Below are 21,288 nucleotides of genomic sequence, written 5' to 3' on the forward strand. Positions count from 1 at the left end.
CCTTCCTCGAGGCTCTCAGTCGCCCCTTCATTCTAGGGACCCTGGATACACAACCTGAGGAGCTATGGCCCTCTCTCATGGTGACCCAACTCTCTTTTTGTCAGACTTCTTTTGGTTAAATGAGTCATATTTCTATTTGAGTCCTAGGGCCCCATGATTCAAGTAATTTCCACCAAAGATCAAACCACTCAAAACCCAGAGCCTTAAAACAACCGCTATTTATTTAATGTACAGTTGTTGGGAGTTGGCAATTTGGGCTGGGCACATCTGGACTATTCTTTTGCTTGTGTCCGCTGGACTCTCACGTATCTGTGGTCAGCTGCTGCTAGCAGTCTTGGTGACACTACTTCTAGGAGTTGGTTGGCTATTATTTGGGCATACAGGGATAATTGGGGCATGAGTTTGATCATCCAGTCTGATGCCAGCAGGCTTACAAGACTAGCAATAGTGTGGGCCCCAATGCATAAGCACTTTTCTCGCTTTTGTCTGCACTGTTTTTGCCAATGTCCCATTGACCAAAGCAAGTTAAAAGATATCTTCAAGAGAAGAAACAAATAGGTCACCTCTTGACAGATCTGCAGCCTCAGTGCAAAGTTATGGATTCAGGGAGAGGGAGCATTTGTGGTGATTTTTATTCTGCCCCAGGCACCAATCCTCTTCCCCCTCCTATTCTGGAGCCCTAGCCTTTTGCAGGCATATCACTCAATTTCTTTACAAAAAACACTGTTCATTTTCATCCAGGAGATACACTCCTTCACTGGTGATGAGGGAAAGGAAGATGGTGAAAGTAAAACCCAAATTATTCAGCCATTTTTCAAATACTTTTTAAAATAATCATTTCCTTTCCCTCATCCTCCCATGTCCGCTTTCCATACCTGGTCCTTCTTCCCTCAAAGTGGCTCTGTTTCTGCAGCATCCTTTGCCTGCCTGAGATTCGCTGGGCTGTGGTGCCCTCCTGTGTGATTTCAGTTTGAGCCAATCTGTGTTCATTCCAGGAATTTATCAAACATTTTGGGCCACTAGGGGCTTCCCTGATAGCTCAGTTGGTAAATCCAATTGCAATGCAAGAGACCTGGGTTCGATCCCTGGGTTGGGAAGATCCCCTGGAGAAGGGAAAGGCTACACACTCCAGTATTCTGGCCTAGAGAATTCCATGGACTGTATAGTTATGGGGTCTCAAAGAGTCAGACACGACTGAGCAACTTTCACAAGATTGTACAGTTTCCCAAAGACAATGCATTGCCTGAGGCTGTCTTGTCTACTCTGTTTCTCCTAAAGCTGGGGTTGAGATTGTATCATTTATAGATTGCTTGTGCTGTTCTGCTTGCCTTAGACAAAAATTTTAATATAAAAATGAGCAAAGGAACCGAGCCTGGGCAACTTGAGGGGCAAAGAGAAAGGGGTGAGGAGAAGGGAAAGTTAACTGAAAAAAAAAGCCTAACTCTCCTCTCCCCCACTGATGCCACTGCCCCTGGGGTTTCCAGGACCCTTTTAGTCTGCCTTCCAGTCATCTAGTCCATGGGGCCCTCCTTCCTTTTGAGGCCACTATGAATGACCAATAAACATAATATTCAGCTTCAACTGTAATCAAATATAAGCAAATTAATCAGAATAATGCTTTGCTTTTAGATTAGCAATAATAAAATAATACCTAATAATAATATGAGTGAGGATGTGGGGAAATGGACAGCGTCATACATTACCTGAGGGAGTGGAAATTGGTACAACCTTTCTTACACGGAAATTGAATATACTGATTAAAATGAAGACTGCAAATCTTTTTCTTAGCTCATCCAAATGTTTATATATATACATATTTATTTAATATATATATTTAATTGAAGTATAATTTATTTACAGTATTGTGTTAGTTTCAGGTGTACAATAAAGTGATTCAGTTATATATGTGTGTGTGCACTCAGTCGTATTCAACTCTCTGTGATCCCATGACTGTAGCCTGCCGTCTCCTCTGTCCATGGAATTTTCCAGGCAAGAATACTGGAGTGGGTTTTCATTTACTACTCCAGGGGATCTTTCTGATGCAGGGATTGAACTCGTGTTTCCTGCACTGGTTTACCATTGCACCGCCTAGGAAGCCCTCAGTTTTATGGAGGGCTTTTCTGTCTGACTGACTTACTGTCTGAGCCACTGGGGAAGCCTATATATCTATATCTAAATATACTTTTTCAGATTCTTTCCCACTGTATGTTATTGCACGATATTGAATATAGTTCCCTATGCTATACAGGTCTTTGTTCTTTATCTCTTTTCTATATGAAAAAGTGAAAGTGTTGGTCATAGACATTCCCTTCTCCAGGGAATCTTCCCGACCCAGGGATCAAACCTGGGTCTACCGCATAGCAGGCAGATTCTTCACTGTCTTTTATATATAGCAATGTGTTAATCCCAAACTCCTAATTTATCCCTCTCCCTCCAGTAACCATAAATTTGTGTTCTATAAGACTACAAATCTTTTGACAGAGTACTTCCTTTCATGCAAATGTGCAACAATATCTGTATGTATAAAAGATGTCTAACCTTGCCAGTAAACAAAATATGCAAATTAAAACAATGAGATGTCATTTTCACCTAGAATGCCCAAGATTTAAAAGAATATCAATGCTATTATTAAGAAAGTAGAAGATGTTCATGGATACCTTAGAGCTGTGTGAAAGGCAGTTTGACAATATGTATCAAAATCATTAAACAAATGAAAAACTTTTGATCCAAGAACTCCATTTCTAGGAATGTACCAGAGCGAGACATCAGAGAAGTATACAAAGATATGCCTGAGGATGCTAATCTCAACACTGTTTATGACTGTGGAAACTTTGAAACCATCCAAATATCCTTCAGTTAATGATTGGCCTGCTATAAGGAGTCATACACGGTACTATTAATCACAAAGAATCAATATGAAAGGATAAGCAAGATATATCATTATGTTTAAAACAACTATCAAGGCAGTATGTTACTATGATTTCACTTTTGTCTTACTATTGGTGTGTGAAATATATATATGTGTGTGTATGTGTGTCTGTGTGTTTTGTTTAATAAAATTGACTAAAACATATACCAAGCTGTTAATAGTCTTTTTTTTCTGGTGGTTGTGATCCTAGAAACTTTGCTTTTCTCATAATATATACTTAAGTTTCAATGATCTACAAACAATTGGTAAAAATCATATATATTAAAACTTAAGAAATTTTGTAAAGTTGCTAAGCTTCTCTGATAGTTAAATAAATGCAAATTAGAAGAATAATAAGATACACCTGTTGTCTATCATGTTGAGGAAAAAAATTCCAAGACTGACAATATTGTATAGAGCTTCCTTCTCTAAACTTCTTTGATCAACCGCATGTATTAGGAAAACTTTTTGACCCCAAACACTAAATATCTATGCTATGTGATGGTTTTTTATAATAAAGAATGAATTATATTATTCATCCTCTTCTGCCACTTGCAAATTCATGTTTACAATGATGCTATTGCAATAAATTTTGGCATAAGAAAAACTGGAAACGTTCAGAACACCCATCAACAAGGGACTTGTTATAAGAATTATCGAACACTATGAGCTGATATATGTATTGGTGTAATTATCCATCTTCAGGGAGAGTGAGGTAGTTGTGTGTTATTGACATGGTAAGGGCACCTTATCAACACATCACATCTGGAGGTATATACAGGAAACATGATCTCAGTTCATGGCTGCTGGGGCAGGGTGGTGAAAGGGAAACGAAGCAGGGAATTTGCTTTCCATTGTTCTCATTGTGCTGCTGACAAAGTCTAACAACTCGCTTTTAGACTTTGCCCATTAGCAGAATACTACAGATATAAAGCAAAAACAAATAAGACGCTTGAATGAATAACGCAGAATGCACACAACTTAAAGTTCAATTAGTTGGTTTGGTGTGTTTGTACTAGCTTACAACCGGGGACCGAAAAAATTCCTAAAGGGATGTGAGGCGACAGGAAATGCGTTCAAGCTTCGAAGTTGCTCAAGATCCTGCTTACGGAGCAAAATTTCTAACGATTCGAGCAAGTTTCACTTTGCTTCCGTTAAAATTTAAAAGTTAAAAGTTGAAAAAGGACCACTGGGGTCAGGAAGCTAGGTCTCCCGGACAAACTGCCCGCCCCTCCCCGCTCCTCCCGACTCCCCCTTAACATTGCCCCTTCCCCGTCCCAGGGCTCTGGATCCCTGGCGCTCTGCCTGATCCCGCCCCACGTGGCCCCGAGGCAGCCTAGGAGGGCGGCCCGGCGGGGCACCAGTGCCGGCTGTGGCCAGAGCACAGCCAGAGGAGGAGGGAGCACAGCCAGAGGAGGAGGGATCCCGCAGTGCAGCGCAATTAGCATCTGCTGCCACGCGATCCACCTACCGCGCCGATTCCCCCGCGAGAGCATCCTTCTGTCCCCTGAACCAGCGGGAATCACCTGGCTCTGGGCTCTGTATCCGGGGCCACAGCAAACCGATGGCAGCAGCAGCGGCCCTGTCGGGCGTAGCAGTGCGGCTGTCGCGCTCAGCCACGACCCGCGGCTCGTATGGCGCCTTCTGCAAGGGGCTCACGCGCACGCTGATCACCTTCTTCGACCTGGCCTGGCGTCTGCGCATGAATTTCCCCTACTTCTACATAGCGGCTTCGGTGATTCTAAACGTCCGCCTGCAGGTACATATTTAGAGCAACTAACTTTGTGGCAGTGGGGAGGCCCAGCAGGATGGCTGACCTCCACCCACTGGCTCACCCGCCCTAGAGCACAGTGCCCAGCTCGCCTCACGCACACACACTTGCCGGCCTGTCCTGCTGTCGCCCCACCTTTTCATATAAACGCGCAGCTAGAAATCATTATTTGTGGCAAGTCTGCAATCTAACCAGGAAACTCTAAAATAAACGAGAAGTTGAATCTCAAGGAAGTAGCTAATTCAAGGAACAGAACTTAAAAATCTGAAAATCCTCAGAAATATTTAAGAAGTTCTTCTGTACATAAAGGGTTTCTTCCCTCGTGGCTCAGCTGGTAAAGAATGAGCACGCACGCTGGGAAATTACAATGAGCACAGGATGCGCTAAAGGAGAAAAAAAAAGGAAAAGTTACCAAGGACTTAAATAAACTGCACAAGAATGGTCCAAATCGGAAGCAAATCTTCCAAATTTGAAAAAGAAGTGAAAGGACTTCCCACTGGATGGAATCAATTCTAGGCAATAGATGGATGGAAGCTGGAGGAAACTGATCACATGATCTGGAAGACATACTTGTCTTCATCCCCCAAAGGAAAAAACAGAACTTTCAGGGGAAAACAAACATTTCAAACTGTACAAGGAGAACATGCTTCCTATATGAAGCAACCTCAGTTTTCAACCATTGCGGGGAGTGTGAGAAAAGGAATCGGAACACTGGCATACGTGGATCAAGACTCTGCAATCACAGAAAATCCAATCATAGCTTCAACATCCCTATTCAATGAACAGTGTTTAAATAACCATTACAGGGGAAATATTAGTTATGCTTTTTCGTTTTTAGAGTAAATCTCTAGACAAATCAGGGAAGACTAAATTATGGTCATAGAACAGAATGGGAATGGTAATCAACTTTGACAAGTACAGGCAACAAGTTGGCAACCAGAGGGGAGGAAAGGGAATAGTGGTGTTATTCTCCTAAACTAGGAAGTCTCCAGGTGAAAGAATAAGGCAGATTCAGGGGTTACATTTTTAAACTGAAGGAGTTAACCAACAGGAAACTTAAAAATAGTGATACAATGGTAGGGAAGTGGGGCAGGAAAACCCAGGAGACAGCGGGAAGGCAGCAGAAAATGTCTCACTTCATCAAAGTTAACAAATAGTAAGAAAAGCATATTACTAGGAAAAATGGAGTTAACCTCTAGGCAGACATGTAAAGTTTTTGCCTCTGGAATGGGGAAGCAAAAGCTAAGAAGGGTAGGTGGGGATTCACTGCTTTTCATTATATGCCCTTTTGTACTGGTTGATTTTTTTTTAAATAATCCTTTATATGCATGTATTATCTTGATTAAAAATTAAAACCTATTAAAAGTGAATTTACTGCAGTTGGAATGAAATTTGGGGGAAGGGGGTTGGGGAGTGGCCCATGAGTCCAGGTAGGTTCTGCCTTCCTATCTTTCTGCGATAGTGGATGCGTATCCTAAACTGTTCCCGAATGATCACATGAAATATGATTTCCTTGCTTTCCAAGTACAGCATAAGATCATAAGGAAATGCCTGATGAAATGATCAGTAATCTTCAGATAGTCCAGAGCTTCCTTACTCTATGAAACTTCTCATGAGCTAATCTCTACAATGTCATGTTTAAGGTAAAAACAAAACAAAAAGTGTGATTTAATTTTTCTTTTTTTTCTTTCTTTTATTTTTTTTTTCCATTTATTTTTATTAGTTTGAGGCTAATTACTTTACAATATTGTAGTGGTTTCTGTCATACATTGACATGAATCAGCCATGGATTTACATGTATTCCCCATCCCGATCCCCCCTCCCACCTCCCTCTCCACCCGATTCCTCTGGGTCTTCCCAGTGCACCAGGCCCGAGCACTTGTCTCATGCATCCAGCCTGGGCTGGTGATCTATTTCACCCTAGATAAGATACATGTTTCCATGCTGTTCTCTCGAAACATCCCACCCTTGCCTTCTCCCACAGAGTCCAAAATTCTGTTCTGTACATCTGTGTCTCTTTTTCTCTTTTGCATATAGGGTTATCGTTACCATCTTTCTAAGTTCCATATATATGCATTAGTATACTGTATTGATCTTAATCTTTCTGGCTTACTTCACTCTGTATGATGGGCTCCAGTGATTTAATTTTTCAAAACTGAAGAATTGGGCAAGTACCCCATGATGTTTAGACAAGGTTCTCACATTTTAGTATTGATCATAATAGCAAGGGGGCGGGGGGGGGGATAAGCTAAATATGCAACAGAAGCTGGGCTAAACAGAAATAGTCCATCAATGGAATGGGGTAGTATATGCATGCTCAGTTGCTCAGTCCTGTCTGACTTGTTGTGATCCCAGGGACTGTAGCCTAACAGGCTCCTCTGTCCATGGCATTTTCCAGGCAAGAATACTGGAGTGGGTTGCCGTTACTGAGCCAGACAGAAATATATATTATATAACATACACTCTTCTTAATTATAGAGAACTAATACTTGGAAACACTATATGCACAGCATATCCCCAAATATGCATTCATGGCTTTCATGAAGTGGCTAAAAGGATCACTTCTCATAGGGAGGTATTAGATTACCTGCTACCTTTAGGGGATCAGGCTCCCCAGGTGGCTCGGATGGTAAAGAATCTGCCTGTCATGCAGGAGGCCAGGGATCGATCCCTGGGGTGGGAAGATCCCCTGGAGAAGGGAATGGCAACCCACTCCAGTATTCTTGCCTGGAGAATCCCATGGACAGTAGGCCTGGCGGGCTACAGGCCATGGGGTCGCACAGACACGACTGAGTGACTAGCTTTAAGGGGAATATATCACTAGACAAAGGGGCGAGCTTAACAAACAGGGGGACTTTTAGCATGGCCTGGAGACCCCATCCCCTTTCCACCGGCTCCTGTTCTTAATGCATCAGACTCCAGGGCGTAGAGCTCTGCCCCGGTTCGGGTGATAATGCACATGACACAGCCGCAGCTTCCTTGGTCATGCTGGTGTTCATTGTGAATAATTAAAACAAACAAGTGAGATCTTCTAAAGCAAATGAGTTTTATTGGAAGAACACAGGTATTTAACAAAATACAAGAAACTGAAGCAAGGAATACATTTTAAAGACACAGAAATGAGGCTAAATCAGGGAAACTCAGCTGCATGGCCTCTTTTTTTGTTTTGTTTTCTCGCCATGCCATGCAGCATGTGGGATTTTATTTCCCCCACCAGGGACTGAACCCCCTCCCCCCTATATTGGAAGCATGGAGTCTTAACCACTGGACTGCTGGGCAAGTCCCAACAGTATGTCTGCTTGTATTCTCTGCTGTGAAAGGTTACCAGTGAGCCTTTGCAGGCTGTCACTCATTCTTGCGGGTCTAGTCCCAAACCATAACAAAAGTATTACTGGCTCAACTAGGATAAGATGAAAAGTATTCCAAACCAAGTAGCTACCGCCAGGAAACTCAGTGGCACAGAAAATAGAAGGCTGTGGGAAGGTCTCAGAGAAATGAGGCCTGCTAGGGAGACCAATCAGCCTGAGACAGTGCCTTCAAGCATCTGGAATACAAAAACAGCACACACGCACTTTGACATGCCCCCATGGGTACAATATTTTTAAAGATTTCTTGAGGAAGCACAAAAGCACATATTATACAAAATGAAAACAACCCAAAGTCCAAGCCATTCCCAAAGGCACAATACCCCAAAGTCAATTTCTGGTCAAATGACAACTCGCTGATGTCACAGGGCCACTCCTTGAGACGAGGTCCTCCGCATGAAGCCGTAGTCTTCTGTAGAACTGCTGAGATTCTATGAAATTCAAAATCCTATGGACTAAAGGGTAACCTTATAGACCACTAATGCAGATACTATGTATATATAGAGAAACCAAGGCAAAACCATAATTCAGAAGCTGTAAATGGTATTAACCATTTCCCGAAGGAGAAATATTCTTCCCTCTCAGTTCTAAACTATAAAAACTCTTGGAGGGAGGTGACACTCATTTGTGACCATGGAAGGTTCTCTTTTATTATTTTTTAAACCCCTTTATTGAGGTATGAGCAATGACTGACATACAAAAAGATGTACACATCTTAATGTATACAATCGAATGAGTCTGGAGATAAGTATACATCCATAAAGCATCTCGATAATCTATACCATAAACACACCCATCCACTCTGAAGTTTCATTCTACCTTCATAATTTATTAGTAGTAGTATTTAGTAATAAAAACATGACAGATCAAGATCCACTCTCTTAGCCTTTTCAGGACACATCAGTTCCGGGGTCTGGAGGAGATGCACAGGTGCTTGGTTCCTGGCTTTAACTATATCCTATATCCTGTAGCTCAGTATTCTGACAACCTACTAGAGGAAAATCTACAACAGGCCTTTCAGCACTCTGGAAGGTGCTTTGTCTGACTGATGGGGGAGGCTGGGTAAACCAGTGAATCTCCTTAGGATTCACTGAAGTGGGTCCACTGCTGCTCTTTTCCAAAGCTGATAAGAAGTAATATAGTAGGCTTGTACGTGAATAAGGAGAAGCAAAGGAAGCTCAGAAAGCCAACCCAAATCAAAACTGTGAGGTGGCCTCGCTGGCGACACTCAGTAACCCATTATGGGTGCATGCTGGAGTCAGCACAGTGGACTGGGAGGGCAAATTTAAATCCATAGGGATGAAGAGACCATTCAAACTGTCCAGGAATGCACAGATTTGACTCATTCTGTCCACTCTTTTTGACAGAGCTGCACACTAAAATTCTGTAAGTAAATCTCTGCCGGATCTGAGTCCTTGCCTCCTCCCAAGTATTCTAGCAGGTCCTGTGCACCACAAGACACAAAAATCGGACCTCTGCCAATTGGAGATCAAATCTCTGCTCCTTCAGAGTACGTGACAAAGGGACAGTGAGAGAGAAGTTCAGCTCCGCTTGCAAACAGACTGCTGACGTCAGCAGAGTGACTTAAACCTTCTCTAAACGAGGTTTGTACTTTTCATCCTCATCCCCAGTGATCCTATTGATCACAGAGAATTCGCCCTGAGGACATATGTATGGTTTAAAAGCTCCGAGAGGACAAGCAGTCACTCATCCTTTTTACTTGTCCTTCAGGTGCTGTTTCCACAAGTTCCTCTTGAGGAATTCCTCTGCCCAGGTCTGGCTATGGCCAGAACTTTAGAATCAGCACTTGGAGGGATGGTGAAGATCCCCAGGGGACCTGGTATCTCACGGGGAGCACATTGTAAGGGACACTCAAATAAGGAAAATGAAATTGCTCATGCTGAAAATGGACGAGGACTTCTTTCTCACATTTCCCAAAAAACTGTAGTGTGGTCAGTTCTTTGTCTGACTCTGCGAAATCACATCAGTCATGCTTGATTCTGTGTGACCCCACAGACGGTAGCCCACCAGGCTCCGCTGTCCCTGGGATTCTCCAGGCAATAGGTTGCCATTTCTGACTCTCTGCAATGTATGGAAATCTTTTCTGTAAGTTAAAGAAGCCTCTTGGGTATTTGAAAAACCATGAGTGTTCTTTCAGGGACCTGGCAGAAAAAGCAGTGACCAAGAGCCCATAAAGCTACAGGAAAAGGGCAGGAAATATCACCGGGGGGAAAAAAAAATAGTGTAAGCAACAGCAGTCCCTTCACAGAACTCCCTTAGATTATATACTGGGCAACAGTACAGCTGGACAAAGAGTTCCCCTTCCACACCAGCCAATTGTCACAGATCTAGGCAACACAGAGCAAGGAAGAGACAGCAAAGCCTTCACTTGCAGACAAAATCACAATTCACTTGAGAAAATTGAAAACAATCCTGTTCCCATAATAAATGTCCTAGTTTATACCAAAGCTGTAACTTCTTATAGTATATCCATCAGGGTCCATTGTTAATTTTTGTGACTCAGCTATGCTAACCCATAGGAAGGGCATGAGAATGGAGAAAGAAGACAGGGGAAAGAGCCCTGAATGCACAATGCCCACCACAGTCATCGCACCAAAGACCCTTGTCCTCCCCACTGGCAATCTTTCCTTATACTCTCAGAGCCGCATCCTCATAGTCCTGCTGGGCCCAAATTTCCCAAATCAAGAGAAAGCAAAAGCCTGACATGGGGAAACCATCAGGCCTTGTCCCTCCCCCAATTGAGTTCCCCTTTCCTCTCCCCCACTCCAGTAGCACAACACCACAAACAATGCATAACTGTCCCTCCACTGTTGACCAACAACACCTTCTTCCTTGAGAGTGCAGAGAAGGTTCCCCTGAGGCAATGTCACCCCCACCAACAGGAAACCCCAAATGGAAGAGGAGCAACCACCAGCCAGCCTTTCTGCTAGAAAGGCTTTCTAGCAGATACACAGGTTGGAGAGACAGCGACAGCCTGGGGATGCAGCCCTCTCCAGCAAGAGGAATACAAGGGCTTCATCCTCCAGCTGGGGCACCTGACTCGGGAGGTTCCTACACATCCATGCTCATCGGCATATGCCCGGAAGGAAACAAAAGGCCCCGGATTTGTGGACAGTTCACTGACTAGACCCACTGGACCTCTGTCTTCCAGCCAATGTGCAGAGTGTGCTCAGTGGAAGAGTGCAGAAAGTGAATGTGCAAAGTTCCATCCACATTCTGACAAACAGAGTCGGGACTCCTCAGAATTCCCAGTGTGCCCTCGCTCGGCGCAATGGCACAGAATTCTGACATCAGGCTACCGCCAACTTCTGCCCCAGACTCAACATTTCCCATGCCCCACATCCTGCCATTGCCAATATGCACCTTTTAGGACGTTAGCAAGGCACCTGAGGTGTGTGAGTGTCAAAGGAAGAAGTGTCTAGTTGGTATATCAGTAGAACACACCAGCAACACCAGTTCACATTCATGTGCCTCTTTATGGCCACAGGTAGTCTCAACAGAAGAGTTGAGCGGTCTACTCAACCAACTGTAGTCAACATCAGCGGGCGCCTCCCAGGAGATTCTCTCAGACTACTGCTTTAGGCCACAGTATAGGAGGGGGAAAGGTCACCTTTCCTGAGCTGTTTTCACAGCCTAAGGCAGTACACAGACTGAAGCAGGAACACAAGAACATCCCTAACAGTGATGTCTAGAACTCTGAGGAATGCTGTCACATAGGGTAAAGCCTTCATCATGAAAGTCTCACCTTTCCCTGAAAGGAATCCACTCTCATGTCACACTCAGTGATGTGCACTATTATTTTCAGTCCCCTCACTACAATAATCCCAGGCAGTACCAGGGATTGATAAATAGGTAGGAGACACTTTTGACCACAGAAAGTCCAATGCACCTTTCACATTGAGGGCCTATGTCCTCCTGTCCAGCTTTCTCCTTGTGCTCTGAGAGCAGCTCTACAGAGGGTCACTCTTCCCAGCCCCTTCCCCACCTCTAGGCTCTAGGCACCCCAACGAAGGTCTGTTTTTAGTCAGTCATTCCATCTTTCCTGATCAGGGAACTCCTTCCCACTTTGAGCCTCTAATCTCTACAGTACTTCTCCTGAAAAGAACCGACAATCAAAAGTGGCCTGAGAACCACTCGTGAAACTCATTTAGTTCAAGATTCAATTGGTACAGCTACTATGGGAAACAGTATGAAAGCCCCTCAAAAAATGAAAAACAGAACTACCATCTACTCCAGCAATCCCACTTGTGGTATGTATCCAAAGGAATACATCACACCAAGAATTTCTAGAACATTCACATTCCCACGAGTGAGTAGACATTCACTAGGTACTGTCTCATGAGCCTAAGTGACATGGCTGGCCTGGGAATGAATTCCTGGGAAAGAACCAGCAAGCTAGATTCCATCTCAAATTCAGAAGAGGATTACCTTCTCTTTCCATGAGAGCCCTGATCTGTGACACTGGCACCAACTGCAGAGTCAACTTTTTGGCATCTTCAACCTTGTGACTTATTTTGAAGTGCCACTGCACAGCAGATGGACTTCTTAAACCATCCATTTTGGTTTTCTTGACCCCTGCCTCAAATGAAGTCAACCAAGATGACGTTGATGGCAGTGGGAACAAGTGTGTGTGGAAGGGGAGGAAGGCCTCACGGTTATCCTTAAGTTTCACAATTGTCTTGACTAGGAAATAGGCAGTTTTGATCATCATTGTGTTACCTGGGGAAAGAACATGGGCTTAGGGCAGGTTTTTCTAAGTATCTCAGGCTTCAGGTTTTCACTGAGTAGGAAGCTATCACGACCCCCATCTTTCACAGCTTTAAAGTAATTTTCCCAATTACAGGGATAAACACAGAGTCTTTAAACATGGTCTCATAAAACTACATACTTTAGTTTCCAATCACAAAGAAATGTGGATTGTCTTTTAACCTTCAGTGAATGAAATTCAGGTTCTGTGATGCCACCTTCTGGATAAAACCCATGCTAATAAAGCAACACAGGAGCCCGAGGTTTCTATGAAACTGGAGCTTAGAAGTGTCTTGGAATGCACCTTAGAAGAGTTCAAATTTCTGTTTAGCGCTTTCCCCCCACCCCAACTGTGAAAACTCTTCCAGAGATTTTTCAACAAATTAACCACTGCCCAGAAAAGAAGTAAGTTTACACAGACAATGAAAGCGAGGAGACCTTTTCGGCACTGCCAGTTAACAAGCACCGTCTTGGTGCCAGAACTTTGGTGCTGAGCCAGATCAGCTTCAGCATAAGGCGTCAGAGATGGTCACACAAGAAAGTGGCTCAGAGTAAGGCAAGGTATGAGTTGCTGGGCTATCTCTTGGCATCACAGCAGGATTTAAAAGGCTGGTTTCCAAACAGAAGCCCTGTAACATCTGAGGAAATTTGCTGGCCCTGTGAAAGGAAACAAATGTTTGGTTGAAATGGGGGCCTGCACAGGTAGGGAGACGAGCTAAATGAAGCCACAGTGATCTGTTCCCATATTCTGTAAATTGTGTGCTAATCCCTTCAGTACCTCCTTTGTGCTGAGCACTTTACAAGAACATACAAGAGATATCCATGAGAGCAAGGTGTGATTCCCATTTGGCAAATGTGGAAATTGAGGCTCAAAGATGATAGTAAGAAAGAGTCAGACTCAGACACTAAAATTTACTTTTAATGAAACACGATGCACTGTCTCAGCAACATCTGCAAGGCAAAAAATAACAGTATTGTGCCCCCCGCCCCCCTCCCCTACAAATGGCAGAAGGGTAAATATTTAATGAAGTCTTGACCTGCATATTACTTGAATTGTTAGCCTACATCTCCAGGACCCCTGCAAAGTAAATGCCCACACACTTATAGTGGGGATAGACTGGGAGACTATCATTCTCTGCCACTCACTTGGTGTACAGGCCTCATCTTTCTCCCCTTTCCTAAATAGAGCTGGCTTGAAATTACATTCAAATCCATGTTCCCCTACCTGAAAAAAACAGCACTCCCACAGTCTCTGGATTCCTGAAATTTGATTTTCACTATCCCATCCAGTCCAGCCTGCTTCTGCCTGGCATTAAAAGTGTTATCCAAAAGGATAAAAAGACAGATCCGAACTCTGATGTGAAGATGGCAAGATCAGGCTTTTTGGAAAGGTGACATTCTATTAAATTCAGTATGTCTGTAATAATGGCACTCATGCTGAACTGGAACAAGATGCCACTGACTAGTTAAAGACATCGATTATAAACATAGTGTCTGAGCAGCGCTCAGGGAGTGATCCTGACATTGTTGCAAGTTCCTATCTTAGAGACCCAGGGAAGACATTTCAACACCATGTTAAAAAATGTTGCAGCTGACGGGATGGATGCTACCCTCCTCCCAGGATTTGTGGCCCCACAGAACATAAGGTTGCACTTACTCATCTGCCAGGTCTGGACAGGTAATTCCGGGTCCACTCTCTTCTCCTTACAGGCCCATCGGCTGGCCAGTACTCGATTTTGCCATCACCAGGTCCTGAAGGAAACAGTGATTATACAGATCTACAAGGAGACTTGCTTACAGATGGACAGCCTAACACAGTTGCAGGAAAATTAGGTAAGCTGGAAGCTCGTAACATGAGTGGCTGGGGCAAACTTCCCCTTCCCCTGATCCACAAAACACCAAGGCAGCCAAGGGCCGTCAGCTGTCCTAACACCACACACGATCCCTCAGAGCCTTACTGTCTCGTTTCACGTAGGAAAGAACAGAAAGACCCTCAATGGTTAAGAAAGGTCACCAAAATGGCCAAGATCAACATTTGAAGCAAGCCCCGGCAACGATATATCCACCCCAAACGCCCTACAATAGAAAGCAGAATCAGCTCCATGGCGGCCGCCCCTCACCAGTCAGACTGTCTGGCACCCCCACCCACCCAGCCAAACGATCCCGCCCTTTCCTCACTTTAAGCCGCAAACACGACAAAGCAGTAAGACCACAATTGGGAAGGAGGCTCTGAGACCCACTTTTAAACAAAGAACGTCTTCTTCAAGTTTCATCATGCTGGTACAATAATGCCCAACACCAAACCCGGAAGTGCCTGAGAGATCCTCTCCGCCATCCACCCAGGAGCTCGCAGACACGTCTGTCAAAGTGTCCATGAGGACACACCATCTACCCGACTCTCCAAATCACACCACAGACGGCCAGATACGAATAAAGTTAGTAAAACTTACACATCTGCGATCTCCGGAAAGGGAGCCGCCATGTTAAATCCTAACCGAGGAAAACGGTCTACGGAAGCCCCCACAGAACAGTCAAGACAGTCAAGAGCTTAGGCACGCGCTAGGGTTTCTTCCACAACGTTTCACGCCCCCGCCTCCCAACATCGTCATTGCTGGGCCTGCAATGATTGACGGGGAGTTTGGCCATTCCTCTCAGGGAGGTCTACTGGTGGGAAACTGTCCATTTGCCAAGGCCCGGCTGACGTCATGAAATCTCTGCTCCTATTCCTATGTCTTTCTATATCCCTGTCCATCCCTCTACGCCTAGCTCTACTTCTTAGGCCCTTGCACATACCTTGTGCTTTGTTTCATGTCATCTTAGACTTTGGAAAGCATGCACGTTCAAGTTACCCAGGCCTAGGTCAATTCCATCCCTCTCCAGGAAGCCTTCCAGGTTTTACTCCTTCCAGGCAAAATGTGAGTTCTTCATATGAGATACGGACATGGAGATGTATCAGAGCAGAGATGCAGAGGACTGTTTCTGAGCCCTGGGGTCAGATAGTACAGGGCTGTTCGTGGTGTGAGGGACCCAAGGTTTGCACTTGGATATTTTGCAAGTCAGTTCAGGTTACAGACATTTGGGGAAGACGAGGGAACACTGACAACAGGCTAACTCTTAGAAGCTTGCTAGGATTGGTACCACCCTTTTCAAGAATTCCATATCCTTTCCTGCTTTTCTGTCTGTGAAAATATTGTCCTTCCTATAAGGCCCAGGCATAAATCACTTCCCTAGCTCTTTTCCTGAATTCATGTTCCCACCCCAACCACAAGAGTTATTTCTCCTATTGCTATAGGAAGAAAGTAATGAGGATTTCATATCTCTGCTGCAAATGTCACTAAGCTTCACAGTTATACAAAATGAGACTGGAGCCCACTTCTTTCCAGGAAGCCTCTTGCTGAGAGATTTCTGCACCTGCTCTCAAATTGTAAGTTGTACAAACAAGAAGGTGCAGTTTCCCCTAGGCGTGACTACCTTGAGTGTTGAACTCATCTACACTCCACATGGTGTGTGGACCACATAGCCACTGGGTCCCTTAGCTGGACTGCGTGGTCACAGTGCACAGTGCTCCGAGGAAAGATGATCTGATGCCAGCACTGTCCTTCCCGTGGGAGAGATCCTTTAGGACGGTATCTGAGGCTGCGTGGTGTGCACAGTGTTATGCAGCAGTCCATGACGTGGCCCTACCCACTGTGATGGCTAATTTTACATGCCACCTTGACTTGTCATGGAGCGTCCAAATTAAGCATTATTTCCGGTTGTACCTGTGAGGGTGTTTCTGGACGAGATGAGCATTTGAATCGGTGACTTAGTGAAAGAGAAGGCCTTCCCCAATGTGGGTAGGCATCATCCAATCCGTTGAGGGTCCAAATGGAACAAAAGGCAGAGAAAGGAAAAATTATTCCCTGTTTTTTCCCCATCTCACTCCTTGAGATAGAACGAGTCTCCTCGTTTTCTCCTTCTCCTCAACTTGGATTCACACCACCAGCCCCCCTGGTTCACAGGCCTTCAGAGTGGGACTGAATTATACCACTGGCTCTCCTGGTTTTATACCTTGTAAGCAGGAGATTGTGGAATTTCTCAGCCTCCATAAATAGGGAACTAAACTCAAGATAAACCTCAAGATATATAGATAGATAGATATATGTATACATATATATATGGGCTTCCTTCATAGCTCAGTTCGTAAAGAATCTGCCTGCAATGCAGGAGACCGAGGCCTGATTCCTTGGTCAGGAAGATCCCCTGGAGAAGGACATGGCAACCCACTCCAGTATTCCTGCCTGGAAATCCCACGGGCAGAGGAGCCTGGCGGTCTACAGTCCATGGCGTCACAAGAGTCGGACATGACTTAGTGACTAAACGAACAGCCAATATACAGATAGATAGATAGGTATAGATAGACATAGATAAACAGACAGATAGATATAAAATGTCTCTTATTGGTTCTGTTTCCTTGAATAACTCTGACTGTTAAATCTGGAACATCGCATCCAGCTGCAGCTGTTAGACTTGGCTTCATAGTCCTCAAATAGAATTCGGAAGAAACAGGAAAATCAAATACATGAAAATTAGTTCCAAACTATGAGTGAGGAAACTAAGATACCAGAAACAAACAGCCAGATACTGGCTCAGAGGAGTTTCTTTTCCACTAGATTAGCTGTTCCTTTGCAAGCCCAGAGAAAGCTTACAGGTGAGCTCTTCTAGAACTGGGGTTGTCAGGTGAGCCTCTGACAATGATCCAGAGGGCAGGAGAGCTCTTGCAGGCCTTGTCCAGTAATCAGTAACGGATGATGAATCCACATGGGGAGGGAAGACAGATAAGACTGGGGCCATTGATGTGAATCCTGCCCCAGGATCTGCCAAGTCTTTCCCATGTGTTCCTAGGCTTGTTGCTCTGACTGGCATCAGCAGATGGATACATGCTGGACCCTCTCAATCCCTGGCATACAATGACCACTACCACACAGGTCCTATCTTTCAGATCACCAGTGTCTCCTCGATCTGTGGCCAACATTCATTCTTTTTCATTTTTCTCTTGTCTAACTGCGCAGTTTATGGGTTCTTAGTTTTCTGACCAGGGGACTGATCCTGGGCCCACAGCAGTGACAGCACTGAGTTTTAAGCACTGGACCACCAGAAAAGGCCTGCCTTTCATTCTTGTCTCATTGATACCTCATTCCACATTCATGGTCTGTCTGAGGAAAATCATATCTTCTTACCTACTGTGTACAGTACATGGGATTGAGGTATGCTCTTGGGATTCATACCACAATTATTCCTCCTACCAGCTGAATATCCTTCGTTGTTTTGTGCCTCAGTTTCCTAATCAGTCGAGTGAGGATCCTAATAAGAACTCTGTCATCAGGCTGCCATGACCCTTGGTGAGTTCATGACAAGCATTTAGACCAGTAACTAACACACACTAACTAGGACTGTTACCTTATCACCAGGCAGGTCTCTGGTCAAATACAACCTCCTTTCTGGAGACTTTCCCATGCTAGCTCTGCCAACACTCGTCTACTTTCTCTGATTCTTTTTCCACTTACCATTCATGTAACATAATCCACATCTCACAACGTGTTGACCAGTTTGCCAGTAGTTTTGTTCCACAATTATTACTTACATCTATGCTAATGTCTTTGTTGACTGATTAACTTTTACACATCTTAATCTGTATCTCTTGTTCTTAAAACTTGTAGCACCAGTTTCCAATTCATCAGCTTAGTCGCTCATTTTCTCCTGGTATAATATAGCTCAATATACAGCGCAATACATATGAAGATTCAATAGCACATAAGGGGACACTGAAATAGTACTTTTCATTAGGTAAGACCCCGTGATATTCGATATTCCTCATGAGAATGAGATAAACTCCCTTGTCCACTCATTGGTTTAACCAGAAGGCACAACGAGGGTGGTGCCCTGATAAGAGAAATTGGCAAAAATGTACTGAAGATTTGGTTGACTGTATCAGGCCTGTCTGTGAAAAAACTTGCACCAGGCTGAGATGTGTATTGAGGAGAGCCGACGTGGAACATGGGCCAGGGTATAGAAATTGTGGTGGGTCGTCTTCTGGGACTTGGGTCATTCACCGAGAGTAGATCTACATCTGGAAGAGTAATGGCTGCCCATACTTGGCCCAGATCACTTGTCTGAATCAGCAGACAAACTCAGACCACACATAGCAGGAACCCGACCTTCATGTCTGTGCCACCGTGGCTGGAGACCAGGATGCAATTGTAGGCTGTGTCCCTAGCCTGTGTCCCTGGGATACAGATAGATGGATAGATGATCGCTGTAGGGATATAGAGACAGAATTAAAAAAAAAAAAGAATGGGGAAGGAGGAGGAAGGCTGATAGGACACCAGCACAGGAAGCAAGGCACAGACTAACCTGCACTTGCTTTTGTCTGGAGGAGACTTGTACCCTAGCACCTTCCAGGATCCTCACAGCCTCTGCAGTCTAATCCACCCTTGCTGCGGGCCTCAACAGAATCCCTCAGTACCTGGAGAACCATCCCGAATGTCAGTAGATGAACACCAGTCACTCCCAAACACTTGGGAGAAAGGTGCTCCATGCCTTTCTAGTCTTGGCATACCTGGGGTGGGGAAAAGTACCAGAACAAAAAGCAGAAAAGGAGCCCATAATGGGCAGGCCCCTACTCATCCCCTTTTCCTATAGGCTTCCTGTCACCCAGTCATTCATCTCCAAGTTGACACCACATTTAAGGAAAAAGGAGGGTAGAAGGAGGCAGGGACCCCCTGCTCTGAGTGTGAGTGTGTGTGGTGGTGGTGGGGTTGGGAGGGGAACACTGAGTCTTACAGATTTAAGAGACCCTTGATCTCCACCAAAATAACAGAGTTCTAGCAGTGCACACATGGTGCAGGAGTCACGGGGAGGCTACATGCATGTGCCTGTGCAGTGAGACCCTGCTACTGAGTGCCGGGATAGCCAGTGCTTCACAGAAATCCCCTTTCAGCACCACGTTTACCCCCACAGCAACAGTTCTGAGGGAGACACATACAGCCTGGCCCATAAAAAGCCCTCAGTGCATGGAAGAAATGACGCAGACTCCTCTCAAGTCTTCCCCAGGTCCAAAATCCCTTGTTCTCCTACAAAACACAAAATGTGTCAATTGATTAATTATTGAATTAATACCTGCCAGTGCTGTATTCGGTGGAGAGGTGAGAAGTAGGACCCAACCCCAAATCTCAGCCTGTTTCTCTCCTGGCTGCCTACTTGGACTTGCATAGCTAAGTCAGGTAGCTGACATCTTAATGGATAAGTCATTCTTTAACAGGAGTAGGTCATAATACTGAGAAAAAGAAGTAAATTACAGGTGTGATGACAGTACAGAGGCCCTTCTTCGACCTCCACATCCTGAGGAACCCCTCGGGCAGGAGATGACATATTGCAGCTCTGGGGGGCCCTTAGACCTGGGTGGGAAGAGGTGAGTTTGCTGACAGCCACAGCCTGTAAGGTCTTTGGGAATAATCGGGGAGATACCCGAGCCCACCACCCAGCAGACACATTTTCAATCAGGACAGACTGTGACAGTCTTGCTTTCTTTTCCCCAGGAGGACGATTTCAATAAGCACAAGGGTTTCATGACTGCCCTCCACCCTCCCTGCCTCGGCCGTCCGTGTGCCCAACGTGCGGTCTCGCTCTACGGCCGCCACATGAGCCTTGCAGGTGCAGGAGCCTGCAGTGTCTGGAGGACACGTGGAACAGGGTGTGCCTGTGGATGTCAGCACGGAAGGCAAGGTCGACGGCTTGCCCGAAAAGCAGTACAGGCAGCCATCAACCCCATGTTGGACCAGGTCAACACCTGCCTGGACCACCTGGAGGAGAGGAATGACCGCCTCGCTGGCCGCCTCCAGGAGGGCTTGAATCTAGCTGGCAGACACATCCTGAGTTCCAGCCACCACTCAGGGAGGCCCCAGTCGATTGGCAGCCCCTAGTGGAGCCCTCCAAGGGCCCCGGGGCCAGGCCTCTACCCTGCCTGCCTGAGCCGGCTCTAGCCTGAGCCCTCACCCCCTTGCTTAAGGCGGCCTGCAGATGTCCTGGGGGATCTGCCGGCCTGGGCCATCCATCGGGTACTTCCCTTCATGGGCCTGGCATACCTCCAGCTCCTGGCATCCCCACCTAAGGTCAGGTGTGGGCCTGTGACCCACCCAATTTGCCTGCCTGCCCAACTCCTGGATGCTGCTCCCAGTATCTTGATTCCAGCCTGTGCTTCTTCCAGCCCAGCGTTTCTCATGATGTACTCTGCATAAAAGTTAAATAAGCAGGGTGACAATATACAGCCTTGATGTACTGCTTTTCCTATTTGGTACCAGTCTGTTGTTGCATGTCCAGTTCTAACTGTTGCTTCCTGACCTGCAGATAGGTTTCTCAAGAGGCCGTGAGGAGATAACCCTCGTCCAAGGTAAGAGAAACCCAAGTAAGATGGTAGGTGTTGCGAGACGGCATCAAAA

At 45.3% G+C, this 21,288-nt stretch overlaps 1 protein-coding gene, 1 long non-coding RNA gene and 1 pseudogene across 2 annotated transcripts; 2 read left to right on the top strand and 1 right to left on the bottom strand.

Moving 5' to 3' along the window:
* The first annotated feature begins 4,431 nt into the window (after positions 1-4,431).
* LOC122690848 (small integral membrane protein 10-like protein 2A) lies at positions 4,432-5,999 on the top strand. The gene has a single exon (XM_043897834.1). It carries the CDS (start codon positions 4,473-4,475, stop codon positions 4,677-4,679), a length of 207 nt encoding a protein of 68 aa, XP_043753769.1. The 5' UTR covers positions 4,432-4,472; the 3' UTR covers positions 4,680-5,999.
* A 7,206-nt stretch (positions 6,000-13,205) lies between these two features.
* LOC122690854 lies at positions 13,206-15,393 on the bottom strand. Its single transcript, XR_006340126.1, has 3 exons — positions 15,262-15,393; positions 14,469-14,563; positions 13,206-13,468 (listed from the first exon to the last, which is right to left on the bottom strand). It is a non-coding gene; the product is annotated as an uncharacterized LOC122690854 (long non-coding RNA).
* Positions 15,394-18,847: 3,454 nt separating this feature from the next.
* LOC122690322 lies at positions 18,848-21,012 on the top strand (annotated as a pseudogene).
* The last annotated feature ends 276 nt before the right edge of the window (positions 21,013-21,288 follow it).

This window comes from Cervus elaphus, chromosome X (genome assembly GCF_910594005.1).
Source record: "Cervus elaphus chromosome X, mCerEla1.1, whole genome shotgun sequence".
Classification (NCBI taxonomy): Eukaryota; Metazoa; Chordata; class Mammalia; order Artiodactyla; family Cervidae; genus Cervus; species Cervus elaphus.

What these genes read in the sequence shown, in the direction of transcription:
- LOC122690848 (XM_043897834.1), top strand. Translation starts at nt 4,473, where the DNA reads ATGGCAGCAGCAGCGGCCCTGTCGGGCGTAGCAGTGCGGCTGTCGCGC.